The sequence below is a fragment of the Hyperolius riggenbachi genome, chromosome 9, assembly GCF_040937935.1.
Source record: "Hyperolius riggenbachi isolate aHypRig1 chromosome 9, aHypRig1.pri, whole genome shotgun sequence".
NCBI lineage: Eukaryota > Metazoa > Chordata > Amphibia > Anura > Hyperoliidae > Hyperolius > Hyperolius riggenbachi.
The window spans coordinates 98,197,729-98,214,036 of NC_090654.1; the positions used below are offsets into that span (position 1 = coordinate 98,197,729).

At 43.3% G+C, this 16,308-nt stretch overlaps 1 protein-coding gene across 1 annotated transcript in view; it reads left to right on the top strand.

The window, feature by feature from the left end:
- The window catches only part of CTSS (cathepsin S), a 47,766-nt gene that overhangs the window by 10,194 nt on the left and 21,264 nt on the right, over nt 1-16,308 (top strand). Inside the window, exons 2-4 of the mRNA XM_068253246.1 lie at nt 7,039-7,165; nt 9,127-9,249; nt 12,065-12,226. Coding sequence (XP_068109347.1) covers nt 7,040-7,165; nt 9,127-9,249; nt 12,065-12,226 — 411 coding nt within the window. The 5' untranslated portion in view covers nt 7,039. The remainder of the gene's footprint in view (nt 1-7,038; nt 7,166-9,126; nt 9,250-12,064; nt 12,227-16,308) is intronic.

The window sequence follows — 16,308 nt, forward strand, 5'->3', positions numbered from 1 at the left end:
ACTCGGTCTGGTCCAGACCAGAGCAGCGGCTGCGGCACCCGAACTTCCGGCGCCGTTGCGAGACGGAGGTGAGTTTCGCCTGCCGCTGCCAGCCACCCGGACAATAATGGAGGGGAAAGCGAGGGAGGGAGAGCACCCTAAGGTGAGGGAAGGGGGGGAGATGGCCCCCTTCTCCACCGTCCGCACAGCTCTCCCTCTTCTCTGCGCTGCTCCCCTCCCCAAAAGAAACAAAAAAAAAACGCAGCTCAGCTGGGCGCCCTTGGGGACCCGGCGCCCGGGGGCACTTGTCCTACCCCAACCCCCCCTAGCTACGCCCCTGAGAAGCAGGGAAGGTAAGAACGTAAGGGTCCCCCCTCGTCATCATATATATATATATATATATATATATATATATATATATATATATATATATATATATATATATATATATATATATATATATATATATATATATAAAAAAGGATTAATTTATGAGCTAAACTGGACATAAAGTGCAGAGAGTGTCAGTTTTCAATCCTCCTGGGTCCGTAATGAATACTGGTAAATCATTGCATTTCAATGGACTGGTGTAGAGCGGACTTTTTAAATGAGACTTCGAAGGTTAGAAGGCATCTTGTCCTGCACCACCAAGTTCTGCTTCAGCTTGCTGTATACTGGCATCTGCACCAGGGGATTGACCTGCAATCTGAAGTGTATATTGTGTGTAAGTGCCTTTCACAAATTTACTAATGCTTTTAATTCTCTATAAATACTTTTTCAGGTTTATTTAGCTATGATTATTTTACTCTAAAAACGTACTTTTTCAGAAGTCAGATCTAGCTGTACTTTTTATTTACAGATCAGTGATTTTTTTACACAAAACTTTAGCACTTGTTGGCTGTTGCACTTCTGCTTTTAACAGAACACATCCAGGAAATGTTTGGGCAACATACTGTTGTTCTTGTGTTCATTTGCGGCATGTTCAGTAAGAGATAAAAGTGAGGAAAATGTCACAGTCCTCAAATAACTCTTAACACAAAGCTTGTTGCTCTATGCTCTTTATCTCAAATGAGCACTCACTTTGCAGCAAAAACTTTTGTTTAGGTTATGAGCCAAAAAAGCAGAGACAAGCTAGCAACATGCATCAGGTCAGGCACCTCTGGGCTCTCTGATTTGCAGGTCAAATTCGAGTTAACCACACTGTGTGAATGGGTTGCAGGCCGGATACATGTAAAAAGTACAGTGGGTCTGGTTGGGTGGAGGTTGTAATGACTAAATAGGTTTTCTGTGGCTGGCTGCTTTGAATATTGCGTTGCTGATATTAATGCTGGTGTTGTAAATCAGTCACAATGGGCTTGATTTACAAAAGAGTGCTAACTGTTAGCATGGGCGTTTTCGCGTGAATTTTCGCATTGCGCGCGATCGCGAATTTTCACGCAAAACGATAATGTTTTCGCGCGCAAACGCGAATTTCCCCACAAAATCGATATCGATTTCGCGGAAAAATTTGTGTTTGCACGCAAAAACATTATCGTTTCGCGCAAAAATTCGCGATCATGCACAATGCGAAAATTCGCGCGAACAGTTAGCACTCTTTTGTGAATCAAGCCCAATACTTGTATCCCATTGTACTTCCTGCAGTGAAGCTCCTCCCACTCACCCTCCTTTCACCTCTCAGGGATGAAGATAATAATGGTGACGATAGTGTTTGTTCATGCAATAAATAGAAAGTCAGTATAAGATACTAGTAGATTATTATTATTTTTTTTACTTTGCAAGATTCCCAGCAGCTTTTTATGTATTTCTACAAGGAAGCTATTATGAATTTTCATCTCATTGTATGTGTCATAAAAAGAAGCACAAGAAAACTTTGCCAAGTTCTCTGCTTATCTGTGACTCACAAATAAATAGGAAAAAAGAACATGGATTTGCAGCCACATTTGTTTTGTTAAGCTTATATAGAATGCTTATGACTTTATCCAGCTTGTTATAGTTGTCTTTATACCGTTTAAAGGACACCTGAAGTGAGAGGGATATGGCGGCTGACATATATATTTAATTTTAAACCGTATCGGTTACCTGGCTGTCCTGCTGATCCTCTGCCTCAGCCACAGACTCTGAACAAGCATGCAGATCAGAGGTTTCTGACAAAAATCTGACAAGATTATCTACATGCTTGTGTCACGTGTGTGTTGTAGACACTACTGCAGCCAAAGCAATCAGCAGGACAGCCTGGCAACCGGTATTGTTTAATGGGAAATAAATATGGCAGCCTCCATATGCCTCTTAAAAAAACAGAAAATGATAATTTCATCTGGGCAGTTAGGCAAAAGTCGTTGGAGGACCAGAGGGCGCAGCCTGGTGTATATCTGTGAACAAACAATCCCTGAGATATACGTAGAGAAGGTTTTGTGCACAGATTCATTTATTCTGAATCGGATAGGGAGCCGACATATCCCGTGGTGCTGTACAGGGTAGAAACAAACATGGGGCACATAATAATACAGACAATGGTATACACTAAATATATACACTGGTACATAATAGAGAATTAGTAGACATAGTAATTACAGGGACAGTGACTTGGGTGTTATGCATCCCTCTCAGGAAAGAGATGGAAATTCCAAAAGAGATTCAAACCTTTTTAATTTACCATGATATAATTAAAATACAATCTTGACTACAGTTGAGCATTATTGCACAGTGGCCTTTAAAAATTAAAACACGAGTAGCAACATTTATTCTATTTTCCAGGGACCTGTGTAGAGCTAGTGTAGATACAAGTATCCACAGATGTGAGAAAAATCTCAGCAAAGAGCTTATCTCTATTGATCCTCAACATACTCAGCCAAACAAGCTCTATAAAAGTAGAAATTCATCACATTAGTTAGAAAACCTTATCTAAATACAAAAAGAACCTATTTGGGCAGCAAGGTGGTGTAATGTATAGCACTGTTGCCTTGCAGCACTAGATCCTAAGTTCAAATATGGAATAGGACACTATTTGCATGGAATTTGTATCAGGGCAGTTTTTGGACAAAGCATCATCAGGCAAAGATTTGGGGCACCATCTAGTGTGTAGGATGTAATATAGTATATTCTGTATTAATGAAATTCTGTTTCAGGCAGTCTCCAGTGCACAGCACAGTCACAGCACAGTATACTCCAGCTTTGTAGTGCCGATGTGATGTCTTGTAGCTTTCCAGTGTCTCCTAACACTACCCCATTCATCTTCTCCCCTTCCCTCTCCATAGAGAAGAGATGTGGATGTTGGTTACAGGTCAAACAGGTTAGAAACAGCCCTGGTTTACATGTTCTCCTCCTGTTTGCATGGCTTTTTCACCCCCAAAACACAGATAACGTGATTGGCCCCATCCCAAAATTGAACGTGGGCTATGTTATGGCCATTAGACTACGACAACAGTACAAATTAGATAGTGAGCTCCTTTGAGAAACTGTTAGCGAGAATAAACAATTCTTCTAACACACAAATCTCTGCTAGCCCAGAAAGTGGAAACCATGCTAGCAGTTGAAATCCACTAGCTGCAAATCAGTTAGCACAGCTTAATAATAAAAATAAAAATGCCATCATTTGCATCATTTGTATAGCGCTTTTCTCCTGTCGGACTCAAAGCGCTTGAGAGCTGCAGCCACTAAGGGCACACTCAATAGGCCTCCCTGTAGTGTTAGGGAGTCTTGCCCAACAACTCCTTACTGAAATAGGTACTGGCTGACTGAAGAGGAACACCCAAGATTCAAACCCTGGTCTCCTATGTCAGCGATTTCTTCATGCAGCTTCCTTCCCCATTACTGAAACAGAAACTTTCACTCAAGTCAGTGGCGTAGCTAAGGAGCTTTGGGCCCCGATGCAAGTTTTACAATGGGGCCCCCCAAGCACTCTATACATAACAATTGATGTGGCGCACCAAAACCTGCCAATGGCAACTACAGTATCAGAGGTGCAAGAAGTAGATGGGGAGCAGTTTGTTAATGATTACCACTATTCAAAGTATCTATAGAAGTGATTATTACCAGCACAGGACCAATAGAGCGCTAATACTGTAGTTGAGGGAGGGCCCTTTGGGGCCCCTCTGGCCCAAGGGCCCCGATGCAGTCGCTACCTCTGCACCCCCTATTGCTACGCCCCTGACTCAAGCCAAGTATTCCTGTTCCTCCGCCTTGTTCAGGCTTCCTTGCCACTGACTAGAGATTATAAAGGAAATGCTATATTCAGAGTCTATTTTGCACAGAGCATTCAGCGTGGAACGGAGACAAGGTTTATTCCAGCTGCATTTTGTTTGCATCAAACGAAGGAAATCAGCATCTTACTGATCATCTCCACCAATGACCAGTGCAAATGTTTCTGTACCTGCAAAACCTATGTATGCTCTAATGGCTAATGCAGTGTTTCTCAACACTGCCATAGCATGCACACCTTTATTATTCACTGTGGCAGTGGCTGGACAGTCTGTCTCTGACATAGGAAACCTGCCTGGGTTCAAATTATTTCTGTTCAGTAAGCCACTACATATTCAGCAAGGAGTCCTTTGGGCGAGACTCCCTAACACGCGTACGTTAAAAAGGGGCGCTGGGAAAAAAGGGCGCCGGGTTTTTAACGATAAGCATGGATAACGTTTAAAATTGTATTGTACTGTATTTCGTTTAAAATTAATGTTTTTAAAGTTATAAATCATTAAATAATGTGCATTAAATCGGCAATTGTAAAAACGTTAATCTTTCGTTTAAATAGTGAAACGTATAATAACGTTTAAAAAAAAATTACTAAGTAACCCTACCTGTACCTACCCCTAACCCCTAGACTCCCCTGTTGATGCCTAAACCTAAGACCCCCCCTGTTGGTGCCTAAGTAACCCTCCCTGTACCTACCCCTAACCCCTAGACCCCCCTGTTAGTGCCTAAACCTAAGACCCCCCTGTTGGTGCCTAAACCTAAGACCCCCCTGTTGGTGCCTAAACCTAAGACCCCCCTGTTGGTGCCTAAACCTAAGACCCCCCTGTTGGTTTTTTCGTTTAAAAATAATGTAAAAAAAAAAAAAATAAATAAAAAGTACTGTTTTTCGTTTAAAAATAATGTTTGGAAAAAAATATTGTACTGTTTTTCGTTTAAAAATAATATTTAAAAATGTATAAATCATTAAATAATGTGTAATCATGAGAAACAGTAATAAAACATTAAGTCTCCGGGCGCCGCTTTTAAAACGTTAGTTTTCTCCGGCGCCCTTTTTTCCTATCGGGCGCCCATTAAACGATATTTATTATAGGAGTGAATGGCGGCGCCCGATTTGTCCACTAGCCTCAGGCGCCCGAATTTACTGTTACCGCAACACTGCTACTGCCTACTGAGCGTGCCCTAGTGGCTGCCTCACAAGTGCTGCAAGCCCGACAGGAGAAAAGCGCTATACAAATAAAGGAATTGTTATTATAACTGTGTTGTCCAAGTTCTCCCTACTGTGGGTAATATCATCTCAACTACAAATCTTAGCCTGTCCCCAGCAAAAACGGACCCCACAACTTTTCTTGCCTCTTTGTGAACCCCTCAATCAGGAGGCCCATCTGCCAGGATTCATATATCAAGTGCAGTCACCATGACTTCCCTCACCCATAACCACAACAACCCCTTCTCTGGAGGAGCGGTCCCGGTATCAGAAGCAGGGAAGGTAAGAACGTAAGGGTCCCCCCTCGTGATGCATATCATATATATATATATATATATATATATATATATATATATATATATATATATATATATATGGATTAATTTATGAGCTAAACTGGACATAAAGTACAGAGAGTGTCAGTTTTCAATCCTCCTGGGTCCGTAATGAATACTGGTAAATCATTGCATTTCAATGGACTGGTGTAGAGCGGACTTTTTAAATGAGACTTCGAAGGTTAGAAGGCATCTTGTCCTGCACCACCAAGTTCTGCTTCAGCTTGCTGTATACTGGCATCTGCACCAGGGGATTGACCTGCAATCTGAAGTGTATATTGTGTGTAAGTGCCTTTCACAAATTTACTAATGCTTTTAATTCTCTATAAATACTTTTTCAGGTTTATTTAGCTATGATTATTTTACTCTAAAAACGTACTTTTTCAGAAGTCAGATCTAGCTGTACTTTTTATTTACAGATCAGTGATTTTTTTACACAAAACTTTAGCACTTGTTGCTGTTGCACTTCTGCTTTTAACAGAACACATCCAGGAAATGTTTGGGCAACATACTGTTGTTCTTGTGTTCATTTGCGGCATGTTCAGTAAGAGATAAAAGTGAGGAAAATGTCACAGTCCTCAAATAACTCTTAACACAAAGCTTGTTGCTCTATGCTCTTTATCTCAAATGAGCACTCACTTTGCAGCAAAAACTTTTGTTTAGGTTATGAGCCAAAAAAGCAGAGACAAGCTAGCAACATGCATCAGGTCAGGCACCTCTGGGCTCTCTGATTTGCAGGTCAAATTCGAGTTAACCACACTGTGTGAATGGGTTGCAGGCCGGATACATGTAAAAAGTACAGTGGGTCTGGTTGGGTGGAGGTTGTAATGACTAAATAGGTTTTCTGTGGCTGGCTGCTTTGAATATTGCGTTGCTGATATTAATGCTGGTGTTGTAATCAGTCACAATGGGCTTGATTTACAAAAGAGTGCTAACTGTTAGCATGGCCGTTTTCGCGCGAATTTTCGCATTGCGCGTGATCGCGAATTTTCACGCAAAACGATAATGTTTTTGCGTGCAAACGCGAATTTCCCCACAAAGTCAATATCGATTGCGCGGAAAACGTTATCGTTTCGCGCAAAAAATCGCGATCGTGCACAATGCGAAAATTCGCGCGAAAACAGCCGTGCTAACAGTTAGCACTCTTTTGTGAATCAAGCCCAATATTTGTATCCCATTGTACTTCCTGCAGTGAAGCTCCAGCCTCTCACCCTCCTTTCACCTCTCAGGGATGAAAATAATAATGGTGACGATAGTGTTTGTTCATGCAATAAATAGAAAGTCAGTATAAGATACTAGTAGATTATTATTATTTTTTTTTCTTTGCAGGATGAAGTCGTTGCTGTGTATTTTTGTGGCTGCTTATGTGACAGCATCTGTGCTCGCTATAGATCCAACACTAGATAACCACTGGACTTTATGGAAGGTCACCTACAACAAGAAATATGAAGATCAGGTACTGATTGGGATGACGTATCTATCTTCTACAGTATATATATATAATAGGCTAAGTGTCTCAACCTTCAAGCAAGAAGAAGAAGTAGTGCCCTGCCCCCAGAGCCGGTCCAAGCAAGAAGAAGGGGCCAGTCCAAGCAAGAAGAAGAAGTAGCACCCTGCCCCCAGGGGCAGTCCTACACTAGCTGGAGGGGGTAGCAGGCAGGAAAGGGGGTATTGGGCACAGCGGCGAGGAGGGGGGTCGGACCCCCCTCCCTCACCTGGGTCCCCCATCTGCGCTCCCCCTCTAACTTAAGTTCAGCAGCAGCCGCCACTATTAGTAAGAGGCAGTGGGCGGGGATGACTCACCTCGTTCCAGTGTGCGTTCCACTGCCGTCACTTCCTGCACTGCCGTCCACTTACAATGGACGGCATTGCAGGAAGTGACGACAGTGGAACGCACGCTGGAACGCGGAAGAGGTGAGTCATCCCGGCCCGCTGCCTCGTACTAATAGCGGCTGCTGAGCTTAAGCTGGAGGGGGAGCGCAGATGGGGGACCCAGGTGAGGGAGGGGGGGTCCGACCCCTCTCCCCGCCGCTGTGCCCAATACCCCCTTCCTGCCCGCTACCCTCTTATGCGGCGTATGCTATGCTGCGGGTCCGCTAGTACTGTATATTGTTGTATATGATTTACTGGTGATTTGTTCCTTGTTTCAAAACAAACAATCTTTGAATTTCTTGCAAACGTTCTTCCAATGCATGCATAACTCCAGCACCATTCATATATATGACACCTGGCAGATAGAATGCACTCATCTAGATGTCAGCTTTGAGCACAAGTCAACTGTACAGTTTGCAAATCATTAAGTCCCAAGTATAAACTGGTACAGTGAGAGCCCTCCCCCCCCCCCCACTAACAAGTATAATTATGTCCTCCGTTACCAGCATTCAGTACACCTTTGCATCCCCCTTTACAGATAAGTATTGCCATCCACTTCCATCTTTCCCAAGACTAAGTATATCCATTTCCTTCCTCTCCAATACAAATATAGACATTTCCTTGCCCTGCAGCAAGAACAGGACCCTTCTCCCAACACCCATTGTCTCCCCTCTCAATGACACGTACAGCCATTTTCATTCCATTCCAAGAACAAACATCACCCCTTAACATTTATAGGCTTCTCCTCCCCCCGACACAAGTGAGTCCCTTTCCCCCTTTTTAACAAGTATAACCATCACCCCACAACATATATAGCCATTCCCCTCCCACCCAAGTATAGTCATTTCCTCCTCCCATCATAACAAGTATAGAAATTTCTCTCCGACCCTCTCTAACACATATAGGCATCATTCCTTTCCCCTTAAAACTCTCCCCCTCCACACACACACAAATATAGCTGAATTGTTCCAGATCAACCACCATAACAAATGCAACCCCCATGCAGTTATCTATCCTGCATAAGCTCTTTCTAATGATTCTTATTGCATGTCTATTCCCTTCTCCCAACGGCTGTCCTATGACATCACACGACAGCCACCTGGAACACACACACATCAGTGAAACTATGCTTATTCCCTTAAAGACTTAAAGTAGGCTGGCCAAGGAAATTTGATAAAGGGTTGTGACTAAATCAAACAGCGCATATCCATATTAACCCCTTACACTATAAAAATAAAAACAATAGTAGTATTGTCCCATATAGCAATTACATTTACAGTACACTGACCAGTCTTGTCAAGCCTCTTCTATTTTGGTCAGTACCTACACTAACTCACATCTGAAGCATCTGCCTCCCAATGCAGCTGTGCAGCATGGGGGATTGGGTGGCACATAGGCAGTTGTGGGCAGTGAGAGGAAGGCAGTTACAGGGAGACTTCAGTATAAGTCGACTTCCCTATCTGGTTAACTAAAATGAAGCAGATATTTCTTACAAGTAAGTATGTAAGATAACTATATGAAGTGTTTGCATTGTCTGTGTTTTAGAGAGAAGACCTGACAAGGCGAATGATTTGGGAAAAGAACCTGAACTTTGTCACACGTCATAACCTTGAACATGAACTGGGGGTACACTCATTCACTGTTGGAATGAATCATCTTGCTGATATGGTGAGTACTATAATTAGAAAAAAATAAGGAAAACATGAAAAAATGCTTTATTTTTTAATTTAATTCACTATAGTATTTATTGCTTTTGATTAAGTTTGTCACAAAAAAGATTCACATGACATAGGCCTCAACCCTAAAAAAACCTTAACATCTATTCTAATAGTTATCATGGTTAAAATGACACCACAGGTCTTATTTAATAACCAGCTAGACATTAAGCTTAATATATATATAAAAATTAAAAAGATTGTTATAAATGGACTGAAGAAACTTTTGATGCCCAATGCAGAACTAGTAGGAATAGGGTTAGATCTAAAAACAGGGGGGAGGGGGATTGAAAAATATAAAACCTAGTGGATGACCTTGGTTTGACACAGACACCTCATAAATTTATTGATTAGCCAAATTTTAGTGAGTGACGTTTGCAGATGAGGATGGTAATACCAGACCGAATACTGAGATTGTTAAGGACGTAGACAAGTCTAGAATCCTAACCTCGCAGAGTAGGAGAACATATAATAAAAATCAGAATCCTGAACAGTCACAACAGATTAGCAGAGCTAGGCCAAAAACGGGAGAAAAACACAGGATACAGACTCAAGTCGGGAGGACAAGGCCAGACAAAATCGAATAGAACCAAAGACTAGACTGCCATCACAAAAATAACTTACAATGTGGTGAATCTGTCTGACTTAAACCTATCAGTCATAGGTGGCAATCTCTAAATACGGGGTAGACTCTGTGGTCAATAAAGAGAAGAAAGCTTTAGTAAATTTGGGATCTCTGGCAACAAATTAGTGAGCAATTTGATGACGGATGCAGTACAAGAAGATTGATTTGGCAAATTGCATACAAATCTACTTTTATGCCACACATGTTTTAACCATAGGCAGAAACCCTTATAATTGCATTCATCACAGCATAGGAAGATACAATTTCAAGAATTGCAGGGTAGTTAGAAATCCAATCATACTGGTAATTTTTTTATTTTGTTTTATGATTTCAAGTCAGCTCTAAGTTAGCCACAGACAGTAAAGGGCAGATATCTGGTTTCAGTACAGGCATATTTCATTGTCTTGTACTGATACAAAGCAACTGGGAAGACTGGATGTGCTGATTACTGCTATATTCCAGGACACTTTTGCTTTCTGTGCCTATAGCAGTGAATAGAAATGTCTACTCAGATTTAGCATAGTATGGATACAGAGGAGCCAACAGAATAAAAGTATTTAAAAAGTTTAAAACATGAGGAGGCAGTGGTGGACTTGCCTCCTCCAAGCAGACACAGTTTATTTACATACTCCGGGGGGCAGGGCCGGTCCTGGACTTTCTGCTGCCTGAGGCAAAGATCGTGAAGGCGCCCCCCCCCCCCCCCCCCGGGCCCCAGGCACCCCGCCCCCGGAGACTTCACTGCAGCACTTGAGGCGGCCAGGCGGGCAGCGGCGGTAGCCGGTAGGTAGCACACTCCAGTGAGTGACCAGTCCAGTCTCTCCGGAAAGGCGGCAAAAACCACGCGCAGGCACTTTCTCTTAATGCCTGGTGCCGCCCCTCCACTTCCTGCCGCCTGAGGAACCCGCCTCACCCCGCCTCATGGGCGGGCTGGCCCTGCCGGGGGGGAAGGCAATGCAACGTGTCTGCTTGGAGGAGGTAAGTCCACCACTGCCTCCGCATGTTTTAAACTTTTTAGATACTTTTATCCTTTTGGCACCTCTGTATCCATACTGTGCTAAATCAAGTCCATCCCTGGTGGGGGGGTCTTACCCCCTTTTTTCCTCATCTACGGAGAGCGACTGCTTAATCCAGAGTGGGGTCAGGTGTAATCTCCCCACCTGCGTATACTGTGGTTGCCTTTGAGGTAACCCTGCTTTGTGAGTATAGCGTATTACGCTATCATACTTCATTACAACTACCAGTACATACTACACTATATTTGGCTCTTGGTGTCCCTACTCTGTGATCTGTTTTGCAAGTCTCTTCGCTTACTTAGATTTGTGAGTGCCTGTTTAGTGCATAATAACCCTGACTTGACTAACTTTGTTTAGATGGAAAAACATTCAAGAAACTATTGGTGCACTATTATGCAATGAGTGCAATCGTTATTTCTTCTCCTTTTCTTTGCATTGCCCACTTCCCTTCTATGTACAGTAAAGAATAGAGATGGAAGTGCATGACTGATTGACATCATTTCCTCACAGTTGTACTGGCACAGCTAAACAACTCTAACAGGGAACATACAACTATAGTTAAAGCACCCATTTGTTGCAATGCTTTATATTACTGCTAGGGTCAATATTAGTTATTATTATTGAATAATACTTTTGTTTTTAAAACAGTAATGCACAGTAGCACTAAGTCACTAGTTCATGGTGAAAAAAGCTATGTACCAGCAGCCCCATGCTACAGCAAAGGCCACACTTTTGCCCGGCCAGTGAGGCTACGCTCATACACAGATGAGGGGGTGTCCACGAGAATATACGGTATCCAAAAGCTCTTGGCGAATATATGTTAGGAGGGGAGCAGGATTGGTGCTGAAGATGGGGCAAGCCTCTGCATTATCCAGGCTTCCTTATACTGAGGTAAGTATCAAACGTTGACCTTTTTTTTTCTTCTCACATACCCTTTAAAATTAGTCTGCCACTTTCTAGAAAAGGGGAAAGAATGTATGAGAAGGTTCACCTGTTGCCAGCAATCTTTTCCCCAGACTGCACAAAGTCTTGTTCTAAATGTTTTAGCATTCAGAAATGGATTAAAGAGTTCCATTTTTGTAAAAGGCGGAAATTAAAAGAAGACAATATCTGTTTTTGGCCTTACACAGACCAGTGAAGAAATAGAAGCCACGCTAACGGGATTGATACCGCCCTCTCGCAGTCTTCAGAAGACCTCCTGGAGTAAATCATGGAATGCTACAGAATTCTCCAAGCTGCCAGACTCCATTGACTGGAGGGATAAAGGATGTGTCACAAATGTCAAAAACCAGGTGAGTTTTTGTCAGAGATATGTTATTGATGTTCATGGTGCATTCAAAAAAAGCTTAGTATCACCCCCCGAAAAATAGATTTTTTTTAAAGAGACTCTGAAGTCTCTTAACCACCCTGGCGTTCTGATTAAATCGCCAGGGTGGCTGCGGGAGGGTTTTTTTTAAATAAAAAAAAAACTATTTCATGCAGCCAACTGAAAGTTGGCTGCATGAAAGCCCACTAGAGGGCGCTCCGGAGGCGATCTTCCGATCGCCTCCGGCGCCCAGAATAAACAAGGAAGGCCGCAATGAGCGGCCTTCCTTGTTTTGCTTATATCGTCGCCATAGCGACGAGCGGAGTGACGTCATCGACGTCAGCCGACGTCCTGACGTCAGCCGCCTCCGATCCAGCCCTTAGCGCTGGCCGGAACTTTTTGTTCCGGCTGCGCAGGGCTCAGGCGGCTAGGGGGGCCCTCTTTCGCCGCTGCTCGCGGCGAATCGCCGCAGAGCGGCGGCGATCAGGCAGCACACGCGGCTGGCAAAGTGCCGGCTGCGTGTGCTGCTTTTTATTTGATTAAAATCGGCCCAGCAGGGCCTGAGCGGCGACCTCCGGCGGTGTTGGACGAGCTCAGCTCGTCCAGACCGCTCAGGTGGTTAAAAATCCTTTTTTTATTACATAATTCTGTTTAGCATTTTAACCCTACCTAAACCGCCGCATCCCCGCGGCTATAATGTATCTAAATCCCCCCTAAATCCCCCCTCCCTTTCCCCAGCAAAATCTACAACTTTCTTGGTCATGGATTTTGCTGCTTTTGGAGGCAGAGCTATGAGCCGGAGCTCTGCCTCCATTCGCGTATATCAGCGGCGGATCTCCGCCTCTCCCCCGCCCCTCTCAGTGAACGAAGACTGAGAGGGGCGGGGGAGAGGTGGTGATCCGGGCTGACAGACGCGCTGACATGCAGAGCTGCGGCTCATAGCTCTGCCTCTCACGGAAGCGCTGCCTGGATTCCCCCCCCCCAGGGAGTTTGGGGGGATTTAGTTAGATTACAGCGGCGGGGATGCGGCGGTTTAGGTAGGGATAATATGTGAAACAGGATTTTGTAATAAAACAAGGATTTTTAAGAGACTTCAGAGACTGCATGTAATCTGCTTTGAAAAAAAAAAAAAAAAGTAAATCTTAATTAGAGACAATTTATCATGAGCACGTTCAGGACGATAAATGAGATGCAGCTGGTTCCGGGTTGATGCAGGATTGTGTGGATTTGGTGTGGAAATGTATGCGGATTGAAAATTGACCAATTAAATTCCACCTTGGCAGCATTTGGTCGCTCCATTTTCAAGCGGCATGGATATGCATGCAGAATTTGCATAGTTGTGCATCAACAGAATTGTCCTTGACCATCCCTACAGCACATTTTAACTTGGTGTGGACTGAAAATGTATTTTGTTAATAAGTGAAAACATCGTCTGGAGAAAATGTGGGTTTACTTAATCAGAGCCATAGTTGTTTTAAATAAACAACTTGATACATCCAGTGGCGTATCTGACACCCGCTGCTGATTTGTTACAGACACCCCCCAAATGCTAAGTGTGTTTGTTTCGGAAAATTTTTCCAAAGGAGCGAGTGCGCCATGCAAAGGGTGCTGCGGAAAAATGGGCATGGCCATCATAGGATGTGGGTGGAGCTAACTGTAATCTAACAGTGTAATTCAAAGGCTGTCCCCCCCCCCCCCCCCCCCGTATTAGGCAGCCCCATAGTGTAGCCAGATATCTCTCCCCTTATTAGGCAGCCCCACAGTGTAGCTGTAACGATTGGTGTCAGCACGCAGAGAGAATCTGATTATTGGTGATCTACAGTATCACCAAGAATGCAGATATATACCTGATTATTGATAATCTGCAGAATCACCGATAATACAGATATATTACTAACCTCTGGACACCTATGGGTATGTGAGTGTTTGGTGTAACAGTAGTACTTTGAGTAATGCACCTGCTGGGCAGGTGATAAAAGGCAGTAAAGGAACACTGCTCTGAGAGCACAGGAACCTTCCAGAAGCCTGAGACTCTCCAAGGGGTGGAGTCAGGCTGGAGACAGGAAGGGCCAGAGAGTGAGTGACACCTGAAGGTGGATGTCACTATCTGATCTGGAGATCTGATCTCTTAAGGGGAGCGATAGCTCTCGAGGTTGGACACGCCTGGTCGGTAACACACAGACAGATAAAGTACAAAGACAGAAGGCTGATTCGGTATCAAAGGCAAGCAGGGTTTGGCAATGGAATATCAGATATGCGAGGTACCGAATCAGAGTACAGAAGAGTAGTCAAGAAAGCAATAAGTCTTAACAGATTTCAAACAATGCCTAGTCTGAGTGTGAGGTCCGTGGTCTCTCCACCCTGGAACTAGTCTGATGTATAGCAGAAGGAAATGGCAGCGCTTCCAAACAGACGCTGCACCTGAATTGACTACCTGCACAGGTATGCAGAGCTCAAATAAAGGGCAGGTTACACACCTTGCATTCAAAACAGGTACAGTAAAGGGGGGCGTTAGCTTCAGCATAAGTTGTGCACAAATTATCCCTAATAGACTCTCCAACGGCGGTGACGTGCCCCATAGGAGAGAAACTAACCACTAATCTAGCAGTGAAACATATAAAAAAGTGAAGCATGTTCAAACAATGAACAATGTCCAAAAAAAAGAAAAAAAAGGTTAAAACCTCAAACTAATGTAACAGTGAAACATATTCAACAGTGAAACATATCCAACAGTGAACCCTAGCTAGCCTAAAATTAAAATCATAATCCTTACCTGGTGCAGCTAGCCATAAATGGTATACACATTTGTTCAGAAGACAGCAAGCAATGGGCAGCGCTCACAGGCTGCAAGTGAAGTGAAAGCTCCAGAGATATGCCCAGCCCCTTGGGGCTAAATACACACCTTGAATACAAATCAGATGCAAATTATGTGCTAACACTAATCTAAATTCTAAAATTTGAATGCAAGCTGACACCCCTGGAGGCAGCTAGCCTGAAGTATACTTAAGTTTTGTACAGCAGAAGGAAATGGCAGCGCTTCCAAACAGACGCTGCACCTGAATTGACTACCTGCACAGGTATGCAGAGCTCGAATTTAGATTAGTGTTAGCACATAATTTGCATCTGATTTGTATTCAAGGTGTGTATTTAGCCCCAAGGGGCTGGGCATATCTCTGGAGCTTTCACTTCACTTGCAGCCTGTGAGCGCTGCCCATTGCTTGCTGTCTTCTGAACAAATGTGTATACCATTTATGGCTAGCTGCACCAGGTAAGGATTATGATTTTAATTTTAGGCTAGCTAGGGTTCACTGTTGGATATGTTTCACTGTTGAATATGTTTCACTGTTACATTAGTTTGAGGTTTTAACCTTTTTTTTCTTTTTTTTGGACATTGTTCATTGTTTGAACATGCTTCACTTTTTTATATGTTTCACTGCTAGATTAGTGGTTAGTTTCTCTCCTATGGGGCACGTCACCGCCGTTGGAGAGTCTATTAGGGATAATTTGTGCACAACTTATGCTGAAGCTAACGCCCCCCTTTACTGTACCTGTTTTGAATGCAAGGTGTGTAACCTGCCCTTTATTTGAGCTCTGCATACCTGTGCAGGTAGTCAATTCAGGTGCAGCGTCTGTTTGGAAGCGCTGCCATTTCCTTCTGCTGTACAAAACTTAAGTATACTTCAGGCTAGCTGCCTCCAGGGGTGTCAGCTTGCATTCAAATTTTAGAATTTAGATTAGTGTTAGCACATAATTTGCATCTAATTTGTATTCAAGGTGTGTATTTAGCCCCAAGGGGCTGGGCATATCTCTGGAGCTTTCACTTCACTTGCAGCCTGTGAGCGCTGCCCATTGCTTGCTGTCTTCTGAACAAATGTGTATACCATTTATGGCTAGCTGCACCAGGTAAGGATTATGATTTTAATTTTAGGCTAGCTAGGGTTCACTGTTGGATATGTTTCACTGTTGAATATGTTTCACTGTTACATTAGTTTGAGGTTTTAACCTTTTTTTTCTTTTTTTTGGACATTGTTCATTGTTTGAACATGCTTCACTTTTTTATATGTTTCA